Genomic DNA, 25,518 nt, shown 5'->3' on the forward strand with positions numbered 1-25,518 from the left:
TGTGGTATCAAAACATTCTCAATGATGACTCTGAGTTGATGTCTTTAGCATTTTTCGTTTAAAAGAGTAGAGGAGTAAGTAGAGCGTGCTAGAAAAATATCCTTCAAAATGGTAAGCTTTGGCACATATATTGAGATTACATTTTAGTTTTTTGGAAACTGACTTGCGGAACATTTTATTCCTGGACAATATCTGATAAATGAGGTATTCCTGTACTTCCTTTTATTTGGCTTGAAACAATCTCTTTAAAACTCTTTTAAGCAGTGCTTTGTTGAAAAAATAATCTGAATTAACCCATCCATGGTTTTAGCAAATTTCGCCATAGAATCTCTCAATGTTCTGCCTAAAATCAAAACTTTAAAAAAATCTTCATATGGAAACAGCTTCATTCTCTTTATCACTTTAGTTTTTCTGTTTCAAATGTTTACCAGTTCTGTATTATTTTCAGAATTTTAAGCTGCACTATGGATCCACTCAAATAATATTTGACACAAAAGCAGAAAAAAAATTTTATTATTTTGTCCTATTCTGTTTCCAGAGGGTTATAAGTATCTGTGTCAATACTACTGTTTGGTGAAATCAAGACCCAAGAATTATTCTTGACAGAATCTTTCCAGTCTCAATTAGGGTGCTATAGTTGGAAAACATTAGAGATTCATCCATCTATCTATTCAACACACTTGTACTGGTGCCTAAAACATGCCAGGCATGTGCCCAGGGGAAACAAGCATGCATAAACAAGTAAACCAATAACAAAAACAGTAATAATAAATCATAAGGATTGAGAAGTAGTGTAGAGAAAAAAGGTAGTGTACAATAATAGAAAGTGATGGGGGATATTCTAACATTTGGGTGGAGAGTAGGTAGTAATTGGAAAATACAAGATCCACTATGGTTTGAACGTGTCCCACGATATTCATGTGTTGGAAAGTTAATCCTCAAGGCAACTGTGTTAAGAAGTGGGAACCGTAAGAGGTGATTAGATCATGAGGGCTCTAATATCATTAGTATGGTTTGGCTCTGTGTCCCCACCCAAATCTCATCACAAATTGTAATCCCCACATACTGGGGGAGGGCCCTGGTGGGAGGTGACTGAATCATGGGGGCGGAATTCCCCTTGCTGTTCTCGTGATAGTGAGTGAGTTTTCATGAGATCTGATGGTTTAAAAATGTGTGGCACTTCCCCCTTCTCTCTCTCCTGTTCCACCATGGATGGGAAGATGTGTCTTGCTTCCCTTTCACCTTCTGCCATGATTTTAAGTTTCCTGGGGCCTCCCAGTCATGCTTCCTGTTAAGCCTGCAAAACTGTGAGTCAATTAAACCTCTTTTCTTCATAAATTACCCAGTCTCAGTTCTTTGTAGCAGTGTGAAAATGGACTAATACAGAAAATTGATACTAGTATTTGGGCACTGCTATAAAGATACCTGAAGATGTGGAAGTGACTTTGGAACTGGATAATGAACAGAGGTTGGAACAGTTTGGAGGGCTCAAAAGAAGACAGAAAGATGTGGGAACGTTTGGAACCTCATAGAGATTTGTTAAATGGTTTGAACAAAATGGTGACAGTGATGTGAACAATGAGGTCCAGGCTGAAGTGGTCTCAGATGGAGATAAAGAACTTATTGGGAAGTGGAGTAAAAGTCATTCTTGCTATGCTTTAGCAAAGAGACAGGCTGCATTTTGCCCCTGCCCTCGAGATCTCTAAAACTTTAACTCAAGGGAAATGATTTAGGGTATCAGGTGGAAGAAATTTCTAAGCAGCAAAGCATTCAGGATGTGATTGGCTGCTTCTAAAAGTGTATGCTCATATGCATGAACAAAGAGATGTCCTGAAATTGTAACTTATATTTAAATGGGAAGCAAAGCATACAAGTTTGGAAAATTTGCAGCCTGACCATGTGGTAGAAAAGAAAAACCCATTTTTGGGGGAGAGATTTAAGTAGGTTATAGAAATTTGCACAGAGGAGCCAAATGTTAATAACCAAGACAATGGGGAAATGTCTCCAGGGCATGTTAAAGACCTTTGTGGCAGCCCCTCCCACCATAGGCCTGGAGGACTAGGAGGGAAAAATGGTTTTATGGGCCCCTCTGCTCTGTGCAGCCTGGGGACATGGCACCCTGTATCCCAGCCTCTCTGGCTCCAGTTGTAGCTAAAAGGGGCCAACATACAGCTCAGGCCATTGCTTCAGAGGGTACAAGTCCCAAGCCTTGGTGGCTTCCACATGGTGTTGGGCCTGTGTGTGCACAGAAGGCAAAAGTTTGGGAGCCTCCACCTAGATTTCTGAGGATGTATGGAAATGCCTGAATGTCCAGGCAGAAGTCTGTTGCAGGGGCAAAGCCCTCATGGAGAACCTCTAGTAAAGCAGTGCAGAGGGAAAATGTGGGGTTGGAGCCCCCATACAGAGTCCCCACTGGGGCACTGCCTAGTGGAGCTGTGAAAAGAGGGCCACCATCCTCCAGACCCCGGAATGCTAGTTCCACTGACAACTTTCACCTTGCATCTGAAAAAGCTGCAGCCACTCAATGCCAGTCCATGAAAGCAGCTGCTGAGGCAGTACCCTGCAGAGCCACAGTAGCAGAGCTGCCCAAGGCTGTGAGAGCCCACCCCTTGCATCAGCATGCCATGTATATGAGACATGGATTCAAAGGAGATTATTTTGGAGCTTTAAGATTTAATGACTGCCCTGTTGGGTTTTGGACTTGCAAGGGTCCTCTAGCCCTTTTCTTTTTGCCAATTTCTCCCTTTTGGAATGGCAGCATTTACCCAATGCTTGTACTCCCATTGTATCTTGGAAGTAACTAACTTGTTTCTGATTTTACAGGCTCATAGGTGGAAGGGACTTGTCTTAGCTCAGATGAGACTTTGGAATTGCACTTTTGAGGTAATGCTGGAATGAGTTAAGACTTTGGGGGACTGTTGGGAGGGCATGATTGGTTTTGAAATGTGAGAAGGACATGAGATTTGGGAGGGGTCAGGGATAGAATGATATGGTTTGGCTCTGTGTCCCCAACCAAATTTCATCTTGAATTGTAATCCTCATGTGTCAGGGGAGCGGCCTGGTAGGAGGTGATTGAATCATGGGGGTGGACTTCCCCCTTGCTGTTCTTGTGATAGTGAGTTCTCATGAGATCTAATGGTTTAAAAATGTATAGCACTTCCCCCTTCTCTCTCTCTCTCTCATGTTCCATCATGGGAAGATGTGCCTTGTTTCTGCTTAGTCTTCCACCATGATTGTAAGTTTCCTGAGGCCACCCAGTCATGCTTCCTGTTAAGCCTGCAGAACTGTGGCCTCCCAGTCACGCTTCCTGTTAAGCCTGCAGAACTGTGAGTCAATTAAACTTTTCTTCATAAATTACCCAGTCTCAGGTAGTTCTTTATAGCAATATAAAAATGAACCAATACAATCATGAATAGATTAATGTCATCATTGCAGAAGTGGGTGTGATACAAAATTGAGTTTGGCCCTCCTCTTTTTCTCTCTCACCATGTGCCTTCTGCCATGTTATGACACAGCAAGAATGCCCTTACCAGATGTAGCTCCTTGATCTTGGACTTCCCATCCTCCAGAACCATGAGCCCAAGGAATTTCTATTCTTTATAAATTACTCAGTGGTGTTCTGTTATAGTAGCACATAATGGACTAAGATAAGATCTGAGGGGGGAAATCCAGACAAAGAGAAAAAATAACTTCAAAGGCCTTAGGTAGGAACAAGCTTGAAATAATACTTATAAATGGCAGGAAAACCACATGCTGGATCCATGTAACTGAGGGGGAGAGGAGTAGGGGATAAGCTGAAGAGATGGGCAGGGGCCAGATTTCCATTTTGTTTCAATACTGATGAGAAGCCATTGGAGGGTTCTGAGCATGGAATTATATAATCTCATTTATTTTCCAACAGATCTGATTGTTGTACAAATGAACTGTTGGAGGAAGTAGGTATGAAAATAGGAAGACCAGGTGGGAGTTACTGCAACAGTCCAGTGAAGACTCAATTTAGATTTATTTTAGACTTGGGTGGTAATGACAGACGTGATGGGAAGTGGTTTGATGTAAGATATATTTGAAGCAGCAGGAATTTTTGGTAGGAAGAATGTAGGCGTGAAAGAAAGAAATGTGTCAAGTATGACTCAGTACTAGTTACTGATATGAAGAATATTGGGGAAGAATTAAGAGCTCTGTTTCAGAAATATTAAGTGCCAGACATCTATTAGAATTTCAAGGAAGGTGTTTAGGAAAAGGTTGAATACCAGCCTGGAACTTCAGAAAGAGACTAGGACTAGAGATACAAACTGGAAGTCATCAGCATATAGATGGCATTTAAAGCAATGAGACTGCACAAGATGAGTTAGGGACTGAGTAAAGGAAGTGGGGAGGGAAGATAAGGTGGTGCTACTAAAGGAGATGGAGTAGGAGCAGCTAGCCAATTAGGAGAAATTCCTGGAGACCACAATGTTCTTCCTAACTGATAATGTGATTAAAACCTATCAGAGAAGGAGTGATCAATGGTGTCAAAACTTCTGAGAAGTCAACTGTGATGAAGACTAAAGACAGAGCACTGCATTTAGTGCAGAGATCACTTGTTGATTGGACAAATGTTTCAACATATTGAAGTGGTGAAGAGCCTCATTGCCATGAATAAAAGAAAGGAGAATATAAGGCAGTAGAATAATTAAGTATTAATAGAAAGACCTTTTGAACACTCTGGTTACAAAGATAAACAAAGACGTGGCACAGTGATTGAAGTGAGATTTGGATTGCAACAGAGCATTTACTGGTAGTTGAATATATACCCGCCTCCCTATTGCATCTCCCCTTCCCCACACACATTTCCTAGCCCCCTGCAGGTAGGTGGAGCCTTTTGTCTAGTTCTGGCTAATGGGCTGTGATTGGAATATGGGTCATTTCTGGGCCAAAGTACAAAGAATTGGGTGTGAGCTCTTCATATCCTGTCTCCTCTAGCCATCAGTGACCAGTAGTGTTCAAGATAATGGAATCTTTCTATCAACCAACATTGAACTTACAATCTGAAAAAGTATTAATCACATTAAATTATTGATAACTAACCAGTTTAGATCTATAAAAACAGCACTTTCTTATGGTTTCACTTAACAAATCTTTGCTGAGTGAAGCCACTGAGATGTGGGGGTCAATTTGCTACCACAGTATAACTTAGAATAATTTGGCATACGTGATCAAAGAATTCTTTAACATATTATTTCATATTTTTATATTTTTGAAATAATGTATCAGAGAGAAAAATATTGATATAAGAGAAATGGTGGATAATTATAGGAGAAAAACCCTTGAATAAGGATGAGGAGTGTAGTGTACTAGTGAAGACCTTAGACAGAGGTACACATTTCCATAAGGAAGAAATCCATCTACCCTAAAGGAGGGAAGGTGGAACATGGATATAGATGCAATTGCAGAGTAGATTTGGGATGGGCAGATAAAGTGGTTCTCTTCTGTTTGCCTCCACTTTTCCAGTGAAATCGAGGTCATCATCTCAGAATAGAAATGAAAAGGCAGTGTTGGAGGTTTGAGAAGAATAGACGGAGATGAAATTTTCTACTGGGAAAATGAATTAACATTGCAGTGCTGAGGGCTCTTTGGCCTTACGTTCAAGGGAGGATAGTTAACATAAGTGTCTTCTCTTGAACCATGGTCAAGTGTTTAGATACTGTAGTAGGGTACATGAGTGTTTGGTGTAGCCAGGGTTGGGGATTGCCAATGAGGAAGGTAGAGGTAAATAGGGGCAAGGAAGCTGAGAGTAGTTCAAGGAAGTGGTTACTCTGATGGACCATGAAATCTAAGCTGAGAAGTGAAAACATGAAGAAGTTAATGGAAAGTGGAAAATGATGTTAATCGATTGTAAGTCCCACAGGGCAAAAAACTGCTAGTGTGAGGATGCTAACCTAACTGAGTTAGAAATGTGGGGGTTGGGGAGGGCAGAGAGAATGGAATGCCAGAAACCAAAATTTTCAAGGTGGTACAGTTACTGGAATTGTTAAAGACTCTAGTCATACCCCTGAACAGGTGGCTGAGGTGGAGAACTGATGAGCTCAAGAAACCGAGAGGCCAATGAGTTGTAATAATCTCATTCATTGGCTAATCCATCCAACGTCATATTGGCTATGAGCAATTATGATTTAGGGTAGGACATGCTTTGCTCTTCCTGTGCTAGTTTTATCACATACAAGTTATAGCCATGAAAGTGAAGCGCTGTGAATGAGATAGTGTGAAGCAATATCTAAATTTTTACAAGCGAAGTGTTATTTAAATGAAAATTTCTTGAAAAATTGCTTTTCTTAATTTTATAAATCTCCTATTTAGAACTGAAAACTAAAGAGCCTGGCTTTTCTGTAATAACAGAATGACTCATTTTTGGTCTACAACTCTAAATTGAAGTGGTATTTTACTACTAAATACCTGTAAATTATTCTCTTTTTCTTTCCATAATTAATACATAATTTTCTGTCATTGCTGCTTTCCAATCCTAATCATATGTATTAAAATACATTTTTTTTTTCTTTTTTTTGAGATGGAGTCTCACTCCATTGCCCAGGCTGGAGTGCAGTGGCTTGATCTCGGCTTACTGCAAGCTCCACCTCCCGGGTTCATGCCATTCTCCTGCCTCAGCCTCCTGAGTAGCTAGGACTACAGGCGCCCGCCACCACGCCTGGATAATTTTTTGTATTTTTAGTGGAGACGGGGTTTCACCATGTTAGCCAGGATGGTCTTGATCTTCTGACCTCATGATCCACCCGCCTCGGCCTCCCAAAGTGCTGGGATTACAGGCGTAAGCCACCGCACCCGGCCTAAAGAATTTTTTATTGCTGAAAAGTATCTTACTTTCCCTTGATTTTTCATTTTCTCTGGGATATTTCTCCAGGATATTTACATGGGGAAGAAAATGGCCTTTTCCTCCTTGTAGATGATTCAGTTAAGAAAGGAATAGAATTGGCTTAAACCTCATTGCTCCAAAACGACCCTAAGAGCTCCAAGAAAATTTTTCCACATTTATCAAAATCTGTAGTCTGAAGCAGCTGACAAGGGCACCTGAAGCAATCCAACAAGTCAGCCCCTTTATAATTGAAGGCTTTTATTGAACTATTTTTGGATCCTGTTATATATTATCTCCACAAGAAAACAACCAGATTAAAATGAAATATTACAATGGAACAACAAAACTTCAGTTTTATTTACACAAAAGGCAACCTTCTAAAAAAGCATCCCTAATCTCTCAAAGACAATGATAAGGCAATCTGGCAGCTTGAAAAGTCAAAGTGACTTTCAAGCGTTGTTGTTTAAACTGACAAAAATTTCTACAGATGCCAATGCAAAATTAAAAAAAAGAAGTAACACGTTTAAAATATATACACTTTAGAGTTTATATAGAATAAAAGCTTTTTTTTGAACTTTTCTAGGATTGAAAACAAAAGCAAACATTGCTCTTCCAAAGCCATTATCGAGCAGAAAAATATTCATACAGAAGTAAAAATCTACAGTGCAAATTAAAGCAGAGAGAAACAATCTAGAATAAAACATTATTTCAAATAAGATAATGTATGCATGAGTGAGCATTTCCTCTGAATCCAGGTGACTAGCAGGGCATGATGGGAAGATTACACTTCTCGTCATCCTATACAGAAACACCAAGAAAAGGTCTGGTGTCTCTCCAGGGGCAAGGAACAATAATTCTTCGAGAAAAGGCATACTGAGAGGATTCCTTAAGTCAAATGGATCTAAGATCAAGTCCAAAGTGATCAATAAGAGCTGAAAGATCAGTCAAGTACCAAATACTCAAGGAAACTCATCAACGTAGAAACAAGAAACAGGGAAGGGACTTGTGAACAAAAGGTGTGGGCAATGAGGAATTAGGAACCCAATCAGAGCCTCGTTGGGAAATGAGGAATGTGGCAACAAGCATGAATTGGTTCCTAAAACCAATGATCTTGTGAAACAGGAGCTGCTTCTATCTTTTGCTCATAGTGACCTAACTGAGCCAACAGATGGTTGGATTTGCTTGGAAATAGCATGAGAAGCCAACATTCCTGACATAGGTGTTGGAGAAAGACACACTAGAATCTTGGTTCTGCAACTTGTAGCTGTGTAACTCTGAGCCAGTTGTGTAATTCCTCTGAGCCTCAGTATCGCCTACAATTCTAAAGCATTCAGTGAGTTGGGAGAATTAAAGTAGATAAGGTGCGTGAAAGTGCTTTACACATGGAAAGCACACAATCAGGATCTTCTTCCATTAGGCCAATACACCTGTATATTGCTTATTGTTTAATTTACACCAATTATTTTCAGGAATTTATTTGAGCACAAGGAAGTGTGGAATTAAGAATCTGTGTTGTATCTGACTTTAAAAAATACAGAGAAGATCGTTCATTTTTTTTCATGACATTGACAATGTCAACGTTTAACACAAACAATTCTATTTTAAAATCTTGTATTTCCTGATCAATCTGTTGGGAGTGAAAATTAGAAGAGAGGGTAGTAAACAAAGTAAGAATTTGCAAACATAGTTGAACTCAGATAATAAATACCTATATCCTCTACAGGTGCCCTTTTCTCACAATAGAAAAGAGATGAGAAGACATGAAAAGTGAAAGCTTAAAAAGACAGTACCCATGTAAGGCAAGAGCAGAATCTGTTCAGAGAGGTTACTTGTCTAGGGCTGCTTAGCTAGTTATTGACAGGGGCTTTGCTAGAACTCACATCTCTTGTGGAATGTGTGTCTAACATATTCTCACCAAAGAAGAAGCGTATGCATTATTTCCTCAGTGAAGCCCTTTCTTGGTCCCAAAACCAAGCTGTCTGCTCTGTATGCTCTCATAGCTTTCTCTATTTCCCTTTTCAACACAGTCATCAGGCATATTGTTACCATGTGGATAATGGAGTGAGTGGTTAAAAGCATAGGTTCTGGTGTCAAACTGTTTGAATCTTGTCTCTCCAAATTATTCAAACGATTTAAGCATCCAAAAAGAATAAAAGCACTTAATTTACAGAGATGTAGTGAGGAGACAATAAACCTTTACAACAATGCTTGACACAGTGCAATAAATGTTGGCCATTTGTATTATTAGTAAGGATAATTAAGGCAAGGAGTGTTTAATACTGGATGTCCAACACAGAGTGGTGCTCTCCCCAGAGACAGCACAGGATGTGTCCCCTGTCAAACCCTCAGAGGAATTGCAAACCTATAAAATTAATAAACTTTGAAAGTAGTTGTGTGATTATGTTTGTTAAATAAAGGCAGTTCCAATTGGCACAAATTTCAGTTTTCATGGTTTAGTTTAAACAAACTCAGTGCCCTACCAACATAGTTAAAATTTCAGTTACCACAGTCTATCTTCTGTGGTGAAGAGCCTATTAAACCATTTTCTGATTTTTAAAAGTATGTTTTCTTCTTATTGAGTTCTTCATATATGCTGTATAAAAATACTTTTTCAGGTATATATTTTGCAAATATTTTCTCCAAGACTAGTTTGTCTTTTTATTTTCTTAAGAGTGTCTTCTGAAGAGTAAAAGTTTTATTTCTGATGATTTCTAATTTATCAATTTTTTCTTCCATAGTTCATAATTTCTGAGTCCAATTGAAGAAATGTTTGTCTAAATCAACATCACTAAGGTGCCCTATGTTTCTTCCAAGGGTTTTATACTTGCAGCATTTATGTTGAGGTCTACAATTAATTTCAAGGTAACTTTTGTGTAACTGTGAGGTAAAAGTTGAGGTCTTCTTTGTCTCCATGTGAATACCCAATTGTTCAGAACTATTTGTGGAAAGACTATCCTTCCCCCATTCATTATCTTAGCACATTTTTGTCAAAAATTGATTGATTATAAATGTGTAGGTATATTTCAAGACTCTTTATTTTGTTCCACTGGTTGATATGTTAATCTTTACACCAATACCACATTCTCTTGATTACTATAGCTTTATGGTTAGTCATGAAATCAGGAGGTGTAATTTCCCCAACTCCGTTCTTTTCCAAAATTGATTTGACAATGCTGTAATGAAATTTAGAGCCAGCTTGTCAAATTCAACAAGAAAACTGCTTAGGTTTGGATGAGGACTGCACTTGATCTAAGGATCAATCTGGGAGAAATGACATTCTTACAAGGTTGAGTCTTCCTGCCCATGAACTTGGTATTTCCTTCCATTTAATTACATCTTTACTTTATGCCACAAAAGTTTAGTTGTCAGCACACAGATCTTGGATATATCCTGTTAAACAAGTATTTCATATTTGTGATGATGTTGTAAATGGCTGATTTTAAAAAATTCAATTTCCAACATTCATTGCAAATACATAAAAATATAACTGATTTTGCATATGGACTTGGTACACCGTGACCTTGCTAACTTTAGTTATTGGTTCTTGTAGTTTTGTATTTTTGCAGATTCCTTTTATCTCATGTAGATGACATGTCTGCAAATAGACAGTTTTACTTCTTCCTTTCTGATTTGTATGCCTTTTATTTCTTTTTCTTGCCTTGTTGCACTTCCTAGGACCTCCAGTATAAAGTGAATAGAAGTGGTAACAGTAGATGTCTTTTCCTTGTTACCAATCTTGGGAAAAAATAATATGGTCTGTCATCATTAAGTATGATTTTAGTTGTTGGTTTTTCTTTTTCTGGCGTCTTTTCTTTTTAAAAAAGTTTTTAAAAAACATTTTTGTTGAAATATAAATCACATACCATAAAAATCACCCATTAAAATGTCCAATTCAGTAGTTTTGGTATACTCACAAAGTTGTACAACCATCACTCCAGTCTAAGTTGTTTTTTAAAAATTTTTTTAATTTTTTATTCCCATAGGTTATTGGGGAACAGGTGGTGTTTGGTTACATGAATAAGTTCTTTAGTGGTGATCTGTGAGATTCTGGTGCACCCATCACCTGAGCAGTATACACTGCACCCAATTTGTAGTCTTTTATCCCCCACCCCCTTCCCACCTTTTTCTCCTGAGTCCCCAAAGTCTTTTGTATCATTCTTATGCCATCTGTTCTTTATTGGCTCTTTGAATAGGTGTTAAACTTTTAATGCTTTTTCTACATCTACTGATATAATATGATTTTTCTTTTTTAGTCTTAATATAGTGAATTACATTGATTTTTTAAAAATTTTGAACCAACTCGGCATTCCTGAGATAAACCCTACCTGACCTTGATGTGCTATCCTTTTTATATATTGATGGATTTGATTGGCTAATATTTTGTTAAGTGATTTTTTGTGTGTGTCTGTAGTCTGTAGTTCTTTTTCTCTTGCAATATTAATATCTAGTTTTGTTATCAGGATAATGATAAGTTCATAAGGTGACTTGGAAAATGTTTCTCTTTTATTTTCTGAAACAGTTTGTGTTGAAATGGCATTATTTCTTTCTAAAATGTTTGGTAGAATTCACTGGTGAAGTCACCTGGTATAAAATGCACTTGTTTATTCATTATTCCTAAACTAATTCCATAAAAACATTGTGGAGGCAGTTGCTTATAATTCTTTCTTCCAGCAAATGCTAGCAGTTACTTGCATACAGAGATTGCCAAATAAGTATCTGTGAAAGCAAAAACTAAAATGTTACATACCTTTGTTTTTTCCTGCCTCACTTAAAAATATTTTGTGTGTGAACAAACAATATGAGTGATGATTTATATAGGTATATATTATACAAAATTAATTTTAAATGAAGTATACTATTAAGGGCTATTTTTAAAACCCAGGTATAAGGAGATTGCTACTTATTATTTAACAAACATAGATATTCAGCATATTGACTAATGTTCTTCATTTAATTTGGTGGTTAATTAAACCATTTAGGTTATGAGAACAAAATCAAAGTACTGTCTAGTTAAAAACATTTCAAAACAGGTGCTAAAATATGGGACTGAAACAACCAATAGCTATTTAACGGAGAAAGATTACAAAATCATTTCCTAAATAACTTTCTTCTTTCCTTCTTGCAAGATCAGATCAAAGCAAAAATCAGATTCCCTTCATGTTCATGCAAGTTCCTGTTCCTGTGATTTTTAAAAATCTGATTTCTCCAAAAATTGTCTTTCAAAAACTGTCCTATTTATTTCTAGCTTCTTGAACAATAACAATTAGGTTTATAAAAATTGGACAAATTTTGTTTTGGCTCTATTCATTAGATCTCACAGGGTACTTCAAAAATAAACCAATTCCAACATCTGGATTTTTTATCAAAGTGCTGTCTAATTCCTTGGCCATATGAGGCATATTTTAAAAAGATGGTACAGAGCAGTTAAAAATCATGCTGAAACACCACTCTGGAAACTTTTATAGTATTTTATTTTCAGCTTATAACCTAGTAAATGCAGATAACATGGAAATTCTACAGAGCCTGACAAACGTAATTTGCTTACCCCAGGTAAGCTTTTTATTTAATTTGAGCTACTATGTTGGGGTTATTTTATGCTTAGCTATATTTTATGTGAAATAAACTAATTCGTATTTTTTTAAAAACCTGTGTTAAAATATATTTTCATCCATTAGGGTCCTGATCAATTATGACGCCTTTTCTTCTTCGTATTGTCAACACTTAACACGCTGCCCAGTTTACACTGTCATTACTCAATAAATGCTAAACTTGAACATGAAGTTTAACTGAACTAAACTGGTCTTGCAGCAATTTACAAAGTAACCCAGAGGGTCAGATATCAATGTGACTTACAGTGAAGGAAGTCATTACACATTTTTCTTTCACTTGAAGTGGTTCTAAATATACAAATATATTTACTTTGCTTTCCTCAGGTAGGCAGCCCTTTACCTAACTACCATGAAAAGAGTTTTTAAAAACTTTTTGTTAAAATAACAAAGCCCTCGTTGCAGAACATCAAAAGCCACATATTTTAAGATATCAAAATCTTCAATATTTTTAGCTCTTTAGAAAGAGAAAACTAGCAAAAGATAGCACCATCAGCAAATAATATCTCAGCCCCTTCCTTACTACTCCCCCACCATCCTTCTTCAGGATTCAGTTCCAGTGAATGATAATCAGAAGCAAAACCTGAAGCAAAAATCTTTCAAAAATTACAACAAATAAGGCACATTCTTGGCAAGTCTCAATTTTGTGATAACTTTCTCCTCAAGTTTAGTATTATAAAACTATCTTGTAATAAGGTTATTTGGGGACCCCCTTAGATGGTCTGAGACTAAATGATTTCTACTTCAGAAAAAAATACTCTATAACAGGGTTTTGGTTATTTAACACAGCAGCATTCAAATAGCAGGAATTCAATTTTTGTTCAAGTAAATACTATCTGCTCATTAATTTGTTTAATCACAAAATGATTTCACAAAACAATACAGTTTGTGACTTCTTAAAGAACTTCTGGTGTTCAGATTGACTTTTAATACATTATGTCTCACACTAATAGTCACTCTATTTTCAGAAAAGTTAAAATCAAAATAATACCTATTACACCTCCATTCTAAGGGAAAAAAATATGTTTCATGAGGATGTTGCTGAAGATGTTAATTAACCATATTACACTTGTCCTCTTGGTGAGAATCTCTTGTAATTTTTTCTCTAAAGATTTCAATCCACTAATTTTTGAAATAATGACTTTTAAAAGTTTATTGCACTGAATCTTGTTTTAATTGTGATGCTTTTTATAAATTGACATTTGCTACTGAAAAATGTGGAGTCAAATATAGGTCCTTCAGCAGAATTTATCCAACGCTTAGAGTGTGTTGTGTTTTCATGAACACTACCACTAGCCTCACCTTATTTTTTCTTTTATTTTCTGTTAGATGTGATTCCTTACTTTAAAAGAATCTTGCATTTTAAAAGCAACCTTGAGCTTCCAATATTTTCTCTCCTAATGATATGAAACAATAAAAATAAAAATAAAAAACCCCACACCCTCAGCATAACTTAAAGCTAGAAAAATGACAAAACTTCAAAGTAACTGTGAGTAAAAGAACAGGTAATTATTTCAGGTAAGATTCACCAATGGTTCAGACAAAATTAGTGAACAAAAGTCTAAGAATATGTGCATAGTCTCAAACTATGTCTCCCAAGATATTTTACCTCTTAGAAATGAAAATTGATTAATTTTACAGCACAGAAACCTGGCAGATACCATCTTTAAAAAGTGATCAATGTTTGCATCACCAATAACAAGATATTTTGATACCATGCATCCTTTGATATAATGCATCTGAGAAAGGCACAATATCACTTCTGCATTATTCTTGCCAGAAATGCATAACCTCAATCTAATCATAAACAAAGTGAGAAAATTCTACAAAATAACCAGCAGCTAGTACACTTCAAAAGCGTCAAAGTCATGAAAGATAAGGAAAGACAGGGGAGGTGTCATAGATTGAAGGAGAATAAAGAGATATAACAACTAAATGCACTGTGAGATCCTGCATTGGGTCCTAGAACAACAAGAAGAAAGGACTTTAATGGAAAAGCTAGTGAAATTAAAATAAGATTTGTAGTTATTTAATAGATTGTGCCACTGTTAATTTCCTGGTTTTGGCAATTGTACTATAGATAAATAAGATGTTAACATTAGGGGAAGCTGGGTGAAGGACATATGGCAATTCCCTGTACTATTTTTGTAACATTTCAGTAAGTGTAAATAAAAGTTTAAAAACAAAAATGTTAAAAAGGCATCTTCAATCTTTTTAAAATAAGTGGGATTTTCATAAACAATTACTGTCTGACATTCTTCCGATTTTTCCTAAGCTCATAGCTTCCTCGTGTTATCCCCTTTGACTGCCTCAGAAAATTCTTCATATCTAGTGCCAATTCAAATATTGTCTCTCTTCCATAAAAGATCCCGATTCCTACAGACCTCAGATCTCCCAGCATTGTACCCTAAAGTAGAAGTTTACCATGCATGACTAGATAGTTTTCTAGTTCTTTTTTTACCTGTATTTCTCCTTGTCACTGCAATAAGAAAAGCTCCCAGAATGCAGTGACAAAGTTACATGTCTTTTCATGATTTTCCCCAGCACTGACCTAAATATACAGTAAATGCTTGTTAAATACATGTTGACTCATTCACTCATAAATTATTTAAGGAAACTAGAGATTTGTAAGTTCACGTCATCCATTTTACAGCCTCTCTGTGAAATCAGACATCAAATACAGGACTGAATGGGCCATTCGCTATAATCTAAGTATGGCAATTCTGATAATTTCTTATTCTCAGGAAGTCTCTAAAATGTAAAATGTATGATACTTCCTTCAACTTCATAAGGTAGTTGGGGTTGAATAAACACCAGAATCCATAGAAATAACAGGCCTAAATTTATAGAAATATAGGCCTAAATTATAAATCTTTAAAAGGTCATTGAAAACTGTTAGAATTCCTCATTCAATATTAATATGAAATGTACAATAACATAAGCAATTGTCACAAATAAGATTCAAAGATACTGATGTTTGATGAGATATTTTCCACGACCCAGGGTTGCTTCCTTAGAGTATTCCTAGGATGTCTACTGATCTGTTAAAGTCATGCAATGGGAACAAATGTCCATTTTCTTTGCCAAGAAAATACCATAGATGAATATTAAAAACAGTTATGTAAGCCAAAACTCACATCTGCACACACTTAAAATGTAGCTCTTTTTTTAAATAATAATTTGTAATACATTCTGAAAAAAAAACAAAAAATGTTGTACAATGCTCTACACCTGGCTGGGTAACCAGTGTTTTTAGCCATAAGTGCAGTGATACAGGCTATGTAATTACTGAAATTGATTAGTGTACTCTAAATTGTGGAAATATGTATGTGTTTGTATATTAGTAACTCTTTTTGGCATCTATTTCAGGCTTGTTTATATTATACTATGTGTATATATATACATATATGTAGAACATAAAGTTCAAAATATACTCTACTGATGTAACCAACCAATTAAAGGAAATAAAATCTGTTCAAGGGGAATATAAAGCATGGAACTTAACGGGATTTTCTACACAATCTGGGGCTTCCAATACTTAAAAAATTATCAAATTATTAAACTTATATATATATAATAATATATATAATAACATATATAATATATATATAATATATATAATAATATATATATAATATATATAATATATATATAATATATATATAATATATATATAATATATATATATAAAATATATATATATATATATATATTTTTTTTTTTTCTTCTGAGACGGAGTCTTGCTCTGTCGCCCAGGCTGGAGCACAGTGGTGCGATCTCGGCTTACCACAACCTCTGTTTCCCAGGTTCAAGCAATTCTCCTCCCTCAGCCTCCTGAGTAGCTGGGATTACAGGCATGTGCCACCACACCCGGCTAATTTTTGTATTTTTAGTAGAGATGAGGTTTCGCCATGTTGGCCAGGCTGTTCTCGAACTCCTGACTTCAGGTGATCCACCCACTTCAGCCTCCCAAAGTGCTGGGATTACAGGCATGAGCCACCGTGCCTGGCCTAATATTGTTTCTTTAAAAAAACATTTAAAATGTCACTAATTCACTAAGAAGGTATCACAAACAATGCTTTAAAAAGCTTTTTTAAAACCAATTTAAAAAATATGTGTGGGGAAAAATATATTTTGGTCTGATATTGAAAAAGAAATGATTTGCAAAATTTTTAAAATATTTAAGTAGTCAAAATTCCCAATTCAATGGAATATTTAGCATACATGCATATATAATATTATTTTAAAATATTTCTATATCATTTTATTTTTAAAAGAATGATTACTACAGCGAGTTAGGATGAAGAATAATTTGTATCTTAAAAATAGGTATTTAAAAACATAGATCACTTTTCCTATCCATGTTGGTTTATATTGTTGTTATAAAAAAAAAATCAGATGTATGGCGTAGGACACAACAAAGTACAGTCTTCCTTAGGTACCCACAGGGGATTGGTTCCAGGACTCCAGTGATACCAAAATCCAAAGATACTCAGCACCTTTAAACAAAATGGCAGAGTATTTGCATATAACTATCAACATTCTCTTGTATACTGTAAAACATCTCTAGAGTATTTGAAATACCTAACACAATGTAAATGCTATGTAAGTGGTTGTTATACTGTATTGTTTTTACATTTGTATTACTTTTTATTGTTATATTGTTATTTTTATATTTTTAAAAACATTTTTGCTCCACGGTTGGTTGAACCCATGAGTACAGAACCTACAGACACAGAAGACAGATTATAAACTGAAAAATTACAAATGCTCATGTATTTTCCCTGGTACATTTGATTCTTCATAGGTTAGATTTGTTTTGAGGAGTCATTTTCCAAAATTCACCAGTTTATTAATAACATATACCACTGTGAAAAATAAAATATGTTGACATATGTGGCATAATTAAAATTAATCCTTCATAGGGAAAACTATTAAGAAACAGGTATTCGGCTAATTATATATGTAGAAAAATTCCAAGGAATCTACCAAAAATAGTGACTAGAATTAATAAATGAGTTTAGAAAGGTCACACTGTATAATATCAACATTAAAACATCTATTATATTTATATATTAGCAAAGAACAATTGGGAATTGAAGATAAAATCATGATTCAATATCATCTAACAAAATATGTGCAACCTCTAGATGCTGAAAACTATAAATGCTGATGAAAGAAATTAAAGAAAACCTAAATAAATGGTAAGATCTTCCATGGTCATGGATCAGAAAACTCAATTTCATTAAGATTTCAACCTTAATGTAGATTAAACACAAATTTAAAAAATATCTCAGTAGGATTTTGTGTAGAATTCATTATGCTGATTCTAAGAAAAACAAAGAAACCATCATAGGCAAAACGATCTTGAAAAAGATCAGTGTTGGACAACTTATACTACCTATCTCTAAGACTGACTATAAAAGCTACAGTAATCAAGATAGTGTGGCATTGTAAAAGGATAGACATATAGATCAATAGAAGAAAAACAGAAAGTCCACTAGTAGGCCACATATATGTGGTCAAATGATTTTCAACAAAGCTGCAAAGGCAATTCAATGGAGAAAGGATAGTCTTTTCAACAAACAATACAGAAACAATTGAATCTTAATCCATACATTGCACCATCCACAAAAATCTACTCAAAATGGACCACAGACCAAAAAATAAAACCTGAAACTGTAAAATTCTAGAAGAAAACAGGAGAAAAGCTTTGTGACCTTAAGTCAGGCAAAGATTTTTTATACACAACACCAAAAACATGATCTATAAAAGAGTAAACTGGTAAGTCAGACTTCATAAAAATTAAGAATCTCTGCTCTTTGATTTGGGAGAAAGTGCTTGCAAATCACATATCTTATAAACAACTTGAATCCAGAACACATAAATACTCTCAAAATTTAATAATTAGAAAATAGCAATAAAAAATCAGAAAAAGATTTCAATAGATACTTCACCAAAAAAGATATTCAGATGACAAAATATACACAGGAAAAGGTGCTCAACATTATTAGTCATTAGGGAAATGCATGAATGGTAAGAAATGTGTATTTGGATGACTAAAATAACATTATTAACTCCACAATATGAAGGGTGCAACCTAACTGGAACTCTCATACACTGCTGGTGGGAGTGCAAAATTATGTAGCTACTTTGGGAAACAGTTTGGCAGTTTCTAATAAAATTTAAAAATATACTTAACATAAAGCTCAACAATCTCATTTCTTTCTATTTACTCAAGTTAAATTAAAGGGCATATTCACACAAAATCTTTATGTGAATGCTTACCAACCCAGATATTTCCCAGCTGGAGAATGGATAAGTTTTGTACTCCCATACAATGGAATACTACTAAGCAATAAAAAGGAACAGATTACAGTGACACACAACAACATGAGTGAATCTCTAATGCATTATGCAAAGGGAAAGAAGCCAGACTCAAAAAGCTACCTACTGAATATTTACATGACATTCCAGAAAAGGAGAACCTATGGTCACAGAAAATAGATGAGTGATTACTAGGAGCTGGGACATGAGAAAAGAAGTGGGGCTGATGACAAAGGTCTGGAGAAATGTTTGAGGTGATGGAACTGTTCTTCATCTTGATGTGGTGATGGTTTGTCAAAACTTGCAGAACTGCACATAACCTATATAAGTTATAAGAGGAATAAATGAAGAGTTAGAGGAATACAAGAAAGAGCTTGACTGCTTCTGAGTTGGTGTGGAAAGGAGGAAGGCAGGGACATCTTTGAGGAAGAAAGATGAGTTACCAAGTCTTCCAGGCAGAGGGGAAAATGTGTGTGAAGCCACAAAGGGAGATTGTTTACAGCCTATTTATGGAAAACAGAGTTGTCTGGGAGTGGGTACAGCACAGACTGTTATCTGTGGTGGGAGAGACAGTTAAGAAAGGTAGAAGACATCAATTCACACCCATTACAATGGTTATTATAAACAGTGTTGGCAATCATGTGGAGAAACTGGAACCCTTGTGCACTGCCAATGGGAATGTAAAATGATGCAGATGCCATGGAAAATATATGGCAGTTCCCTGAAAAATTAAAAACAGAATTATATCGACCAATTCCTACTTCTGAGTATATACCCCAAAGAACTGAAAGCAGAAACTAGAACAGATATTTACACATCCATGTTCACAAAAACATTATTCATAACAGTCAAAAGGTAGAAGCAACCCAACTGTCTGTCCATCGGCAGATGAATGGATGAACAAAATGTGGTATACACATACAATGGAATATTATTCATTTTGAACAAAACAGGAAATTCTGACACATGCTACAATGTGGATGAACTTGAAGACATTATGGTAAGTGAAATAAGTCAGTCATAAAAGAACTACTACTATATAATTCCATTCATATCAGGTACCCTAGAGCAATGGTCCCCAGCCTTTTTGGTGCAGGTTTCATGGAAGACGACATTTCCACAGGATGAGGGTAGAAGGATGGTTTTGGGATGAAACAGTTCCACCTCAGATCATCAGGAAGTAGCTCACCTGCCACTCACCTCCTGCTGTGCAGCCTGGTTCCTAACAGGCCACAGACAGGTATGGGTCTGCAGCCCAGGGGCTGGGGACCCCTGCCCTAGAGCATCAAATACATATAGACAGGAAGTAAATGATGCTTGCCAGGGGCTAGAGGGAGAGAAAATGGGAGTTACTGTTCAGTGGGCACAGGTTTAGTTTTACAAAATAAAAAAAAATTCTCGAGACGGATCGTGGTGATGGTTGCACAACAATTTAAATGTACTTAACACCACTGAACTGTACAGTAAAAAAATAGTTATCATAACTTAAAATTAATTAATTAAAATAAATACATAAGAAAGAAAAACAATGAAAGGTACAGAGGGGAAATGAAATTATGCAAATCTTTGGCCAGACAACTAGGAAGCTGTGGCAACTTCACTTTTTCTTGGGCTACAGCACTTTGTAAGTTTTTGAGCAAGGGAGAAAATGCCATTAGCTCACAATCTACCTCTTCCAGAAAGTTCTGCCGGATTCTGCCTGTTGCCCCCAGATGTCAGACACCTCCCTGCATTTCCCAGGGCATGCAGTCCAGCATATCTAGATGATGGCCCTTATTTCTGTTCAATGTGATTGCAGTTTGTTCCATCATCCCTGCCCTATCAAAATTCATCTCCTTGAGATGAATTACCAATGCCTAACTCAGCTCAGCAATGAGATTTATTTTTTCAGCAAGATCCCTATGTCAGGAGGACAGAGGTTGTCTTGTTCTTACCTTCTTCTCTTTGAGGTTAGATTTTCCTGTATCCCTCAGAGGCTTCAAACTTCCTGCCTGCTCTGTCTTGGGGACATTACCATTCTCTTCTCTCATCTCTATCAGTCTCAGGGCTTGGTTTTCCTCGGCAGATGGATGGTCTAAACTCAGAGAAGCCCACATCTTCGTTGACCCCCATTAAGATCTCAGAAGCAGTGATGAGAGCCCTCAGTGCAGGCTGTAGGGCAGGCAGAACTTCTAACAAGAAGCCAGTGAGAGCACAGCCTCCCTCCCCTGATAGAAAGGTGACTTGGGCCCAGAGGGTTAGAGTGTCTGAGATTCCCCACCACAATCTCTTAGGTGGGGGTGAGGTGAGATAGTGACATCACAACCACACTGCCTGGCTCAGTTCCTGATGTCAGCTAATGTGATGCCAGGGCTAAAGGGCCAGCACACCCTCTTTGTGATTCTGGTCTCCCAGGGGCAGAAAATAGGAAGCAGGCTAAAGATGCCCTAGGACTTAGGGACAAGGCAACAGTATGACGAAAGGTTGACTTCTGTGCATCACTGTTCAGCTTACAAAGTGCATAATAGAGAACATTTTGAAATACAGAAAAATACAATTCAAAATTCACATATCCCATCTCACAGAGAAATGAACTAGCATATTTTTTCCATGTTTTCCTGTGTGTAAGTATGATGATTAATACTGAGTGTCAACTTGACTGGAATGAAGGATGCAAAGTATTGTCCCTGGGTGTGTCTGTGAGGGTGTTGGCAAAGGAGATTAACATTTGAGTCAGTGGACTGGGAGAGGCAGACCAACCCTCAATCTGGGTGGGCACCATCTAATCAGCTGCCTGCATGGACAGAATAAAGCAGGCAGAAGATGGTGGAAAGAGCAGACCTGCTGAGTCTTCTGGCCTTCATCTTTCTGCCATGCTGGATGCTTCCTGCCCTTGAACATCAGACTCCAAGTTCTTCAGCTTTTGGAGTCTTGGACTTACACCACTGGCTTGCCAGGGGCTCTCAGGTCTTCAGCCACAGACTGAAGGCTGCACTGTTGGCTTCCCTACTTTTGAGGTTTTAGGACTTGGACTGGCTTCCCTGCTCCTCAGCTTGCCACAGGCCCATTGTGGGACTTCACCTTGTGAGTCAATACTCCTTAATAAACTCCCCTTCATATATACATCTATCCTATTAGTTCTGTCCCTCTAGAGAACCCTGACTAATACATGAAGCTTATCTATGGCTTACTTTCTTGCTCTCATGCCCCCTATCAAATCCATCAGAAAATCATATTTACTCTTACTTAAAGTATATTTTAAAAATATATCCAGAATATGATCACCTCCCCAGCTACCACTCTGGTCTAAGCCACCATCATTTCCTCTCATCTGGATTACCAAAGTTGCCTTCTCATTGGTTTCCCACCTTTGTTCTCATGCAGCTAGAATGATCTTTTAAAGCCTAAGTCAGGTCATGTCCCTTCATGGCATAATACCCTCTTACTCTCTCATTACTCAGAGTTAAAGTCAAAGTCATTGGAACAGCCTCAAAGGCCCTACATGACCAGGCCTTGGAATGCCTCTAATGTCTTTTCCAACTCCCCCATGTCCACTACGTTCTCGTCACACTGGCTTCCTTAAGTCCTCTAGCAATGCCAGCCATGCTCTTGCATTAGGGTCTCTGCACTAGCTCAGCTCTTCCTTCTATCGGCAATTTCTTCCTCCGAATATCAACATGCCTCACTCGACTCCTTCAAATTTGTTTGAATGTTACCTTCTTGATGAAGCCAGCTTTGGCCACACTATATAAATGGTACCAGCCCTGGTACTCGAGAGTCTCCCTGAATCTTCTCTATCATTTCCTTTTCAATAGCACTTTGACACTTAAAAAAATTCTATATAAGTTACTTATGCAGCATGTTCATGGCTAACAATGTATCTCTCCTACTAGAATGAGCTCTGAGGGGACAGGAATATATGCCATTTTGCTCACTGCTATATCCTAAGTGCCTAGGGCCATTGTACAAAAATTAAGCACAAAATGCTGAAAGCAATGAGTGTGTGCCATTAGTCTGTTAACTGTTCCCCAGTACCTGTTCTTCATTTCTTTTCAAAATAGTCTCCCTGCAACTTTTAGCACAGTGCATGCAAATAGGTCCCTGCTTCCCCAGGTGTGCCCCTGGGACTGTTTTCTCCAGTAAAATGTCAGAATGATATGCACAACTTTCATGGCAATTCCCTAAAAGGAAATATTTGTCTTCCTCATCTTTTTCCTCTCTTCCTGCTGGTTAAGAAATGGTGTCCATCAGAAGAGCAGCCTTCAAAGCAGAGATGGAGACAGTATGTTGAGGATGACTGAGGAATCTCACTAGTCAGCCTAGGTTCCTAAGTGACCTCATGAAAGAGAACCATTTGATCCTAGCCCTGGGCCATCCTAATACATCTGGATTCTTACGCAAAACAGAAATAAACTTTCTTATTTAATTTCTCCACTGCATTATGGGGTTCCCTCTTACAGCAACTTAGGCTTACTCTAACTAGTATATAAAGGATCACAAATAATTTTTCTTTTTTGATTTATCAGTATAGTAATTTATATTATTAATAATAGTGCTCCTAATATCAAACCATCTTTGCATTCCTGGAATAAAATCCATGTGATTATGATGTACAATATTTTAAATATGCTACTAGATTCTCCTGCTTAATATTTAGTTTTTTACAATATTCAAAAGTGAGATTAATATGTTTTTAGAGAGTTTTTTTTTTCAGTTTTGACACTGATGTTATGCTAACTAAGGAATAGATTACTAGGTCAAAAGATAGGGATATTTTTAAGGTTCACAGTATAGATAACCAAAGGCTTTCAGGAAGGTTGTACCAATTTATATTCTCAACAATAGCATTTTAGAGTGTTTATTCACTGCACCCTAGGCATCTTGGTATTATTAATTTAAAATTACGCTTGGTAATATTTAAACTAATTTACTTTTTCAATATATTAAAAAATAGTATGTCTTAATTAGCATTTTCTTTATTACTTTTGAGAATGAAGAGGTTTATTTAAGCCAACTGCAGTTTTAGTGGTCATGTACTTTCTATTTATTTTTTTACCATGTCTCATAATGTATTCAATTTAGTTAAATTACTCAACCACTTTCAATTTTTAATTTATTTAATCTGCACAAAGCTGGATCAGGCAAACAAGGCCCATAGAGAATTTTTTTTTTCCATTATGAATATGAGTTAGAACCAGACCTGACTCTCAACACAGAACCCTTCCACTATACTAGACCCATAATATATCTATGCAGCTTTATGCCCATCAGTTCATTCTATTGTCCTCCCCTCAAAGAAGGTCTAAACATAGGAGGCGGGAGTGTGAAATAAGAGACTCTGTCCCTTTATCCCAACATCCCTGAGTCTCTTAATAAAGAGAAAATAAGTTTGGTTCTAAGTGCATAAAATGCTATTCGAAATGTTGATGTGGTGTGGAATAAACATCAGAAAGGCTGCTTGGAATATTAAAATAATTACAGTCTAGCTATCTATAAGCTAAATTTGGTATTACTGTCAAAAAAGCACTCATTTAAAATATATATAGTGACTACAATGATATTCAATAATTAAAGTACAGAAAACAAAAAAAGAAAAGGTACATCGTTTACATAAAAAGTACTCAACTTAGCATGAAAGCTGGGACATATTTAACAGTGAAAGGGATAGCAGGAAATGCTAAGTCACACAAGATACTGGGACAACAGGTAAAAGTGAGAATGTTTTGGTCAAATTAAAAGGTACAGACACCCTATTAATGGTAAGATATCAAAGTAGTACCATAAGTAATTATTTCTGTTCTTATTTGTAATCATTTCATCACTGATAAAGATCCCAGTAAAATATATTTTTTCATTTTATTAACTTTAGTGTTATAAAAAACAGATGCACTGTCCAATTAGGCTATTACAAACTTAGCCATGAAGTTGAAAGGATCAAAAGATTTACACAGGCAAAGACTGGGAGTGGCATCAGCAAGATGGTGGAATAGATTGTCTGGCATCACTCCTGCCAAAAAATATAACTAAAAACTATCCAAAGACAAGAATACCATCCTGAGTTCACCAGAACTTGGAGGAAAGCAGAGAAACTCCCTGGGCCCCCAGAATCAAGAGAAGCCATGACTGGTAAGAGAAATATTCATGTTGGACTATGCTGTCCTCTCCCACAAGCCATCATAATGTCCCTCACACAAAATTTCTCTAGATTCAGTTTCCAAGGTAAGAGGTTGTAGACATTAGATCTCCTCCACAGTCTGGGAATCTTCACAGGAAGACCATTCTGGTCTTGTCCCACAGGAACTAATGGGAATGCCAGGAATACTGAACCAAACTGGGGTGAACTGGGGACAAACAGCCGGCACTGATTACTTGAACTAGTGCATGGATCTTGGCAGCTACTCTGTACTTCAATCAGTGAGGAAGCCATATTAAAGAGACTGGTTGCTGCTGTATTGCAGCAGTGGGGCAGAATCTGTGGGAAGGCTCGAATTCCTGGCTAGATTTTTCCACAAACCCCAACTGCTCTATGGAGCCTTGACCTGACCCAGAAACAACTAAAAGGTTAAGATTAAGTTCTGGTGCCTGCTTAAGTCTTCCTTACACTAGGAAACAATGGCAGGTCAGCAAGGTAGTTCAAAGGCAATGTTTAACTTCCAATGCTCACTATAAGTCTTCCCCAGACCAGAAAACAGTGGCAGGCAGTGATTTTGTTTCAGAGAAGCATTTAAGTTCTGGAGTCAACTATAAATCTTCCCCAGA

The 25,518-nt window shown here is 36.7% G+C and overlaps 1 protein-coding gene across 26 annotated transcripts in view; it reads right to left on the reverse strand.

Annotated features, from left to right (window-relative positions):
- CEP112 (centrosomal protein 112) overlaps positions 1–25,518 on the reverse strand; it is a 554,108-nt gene that overhangs the window by 168,890 nt on the left and 359,700 nt on the right. Inside the window, exon 1 of one of the 26 annotated variants that reach the window (XM_008964741.3) lies at positions 20,715–21,066. The exons of the other annotated variants lie outside the window; for them this stretch is intronic. Coding sequence (XP_008962989.2) covers positions 20,715–20,876 — 162 coding nt within the window. The 5' untranslated portion in view covers positions 20,877–21,066. Of the gene's footprint in view, positions 1–20,714; positions 21,067–25,518 lie in introns of those variants that run through there. 26 annotated transcript variants of the gene reach the window in all.

Source organism: Pan paniscus, chromosome 19, assembly GCF_029289425.2.
Source record: "Pan paniscus chromosome 19, NHGRI_mPanPan1-v2.0_pri, whole genome shotgun sequence".
Taxonomy (NCBI): domain Eukaryota; kingdom Metazoa; phylum Chordata; class Mammalia; order Primates; family Hominidae; genus Pan; species Pan paniscus.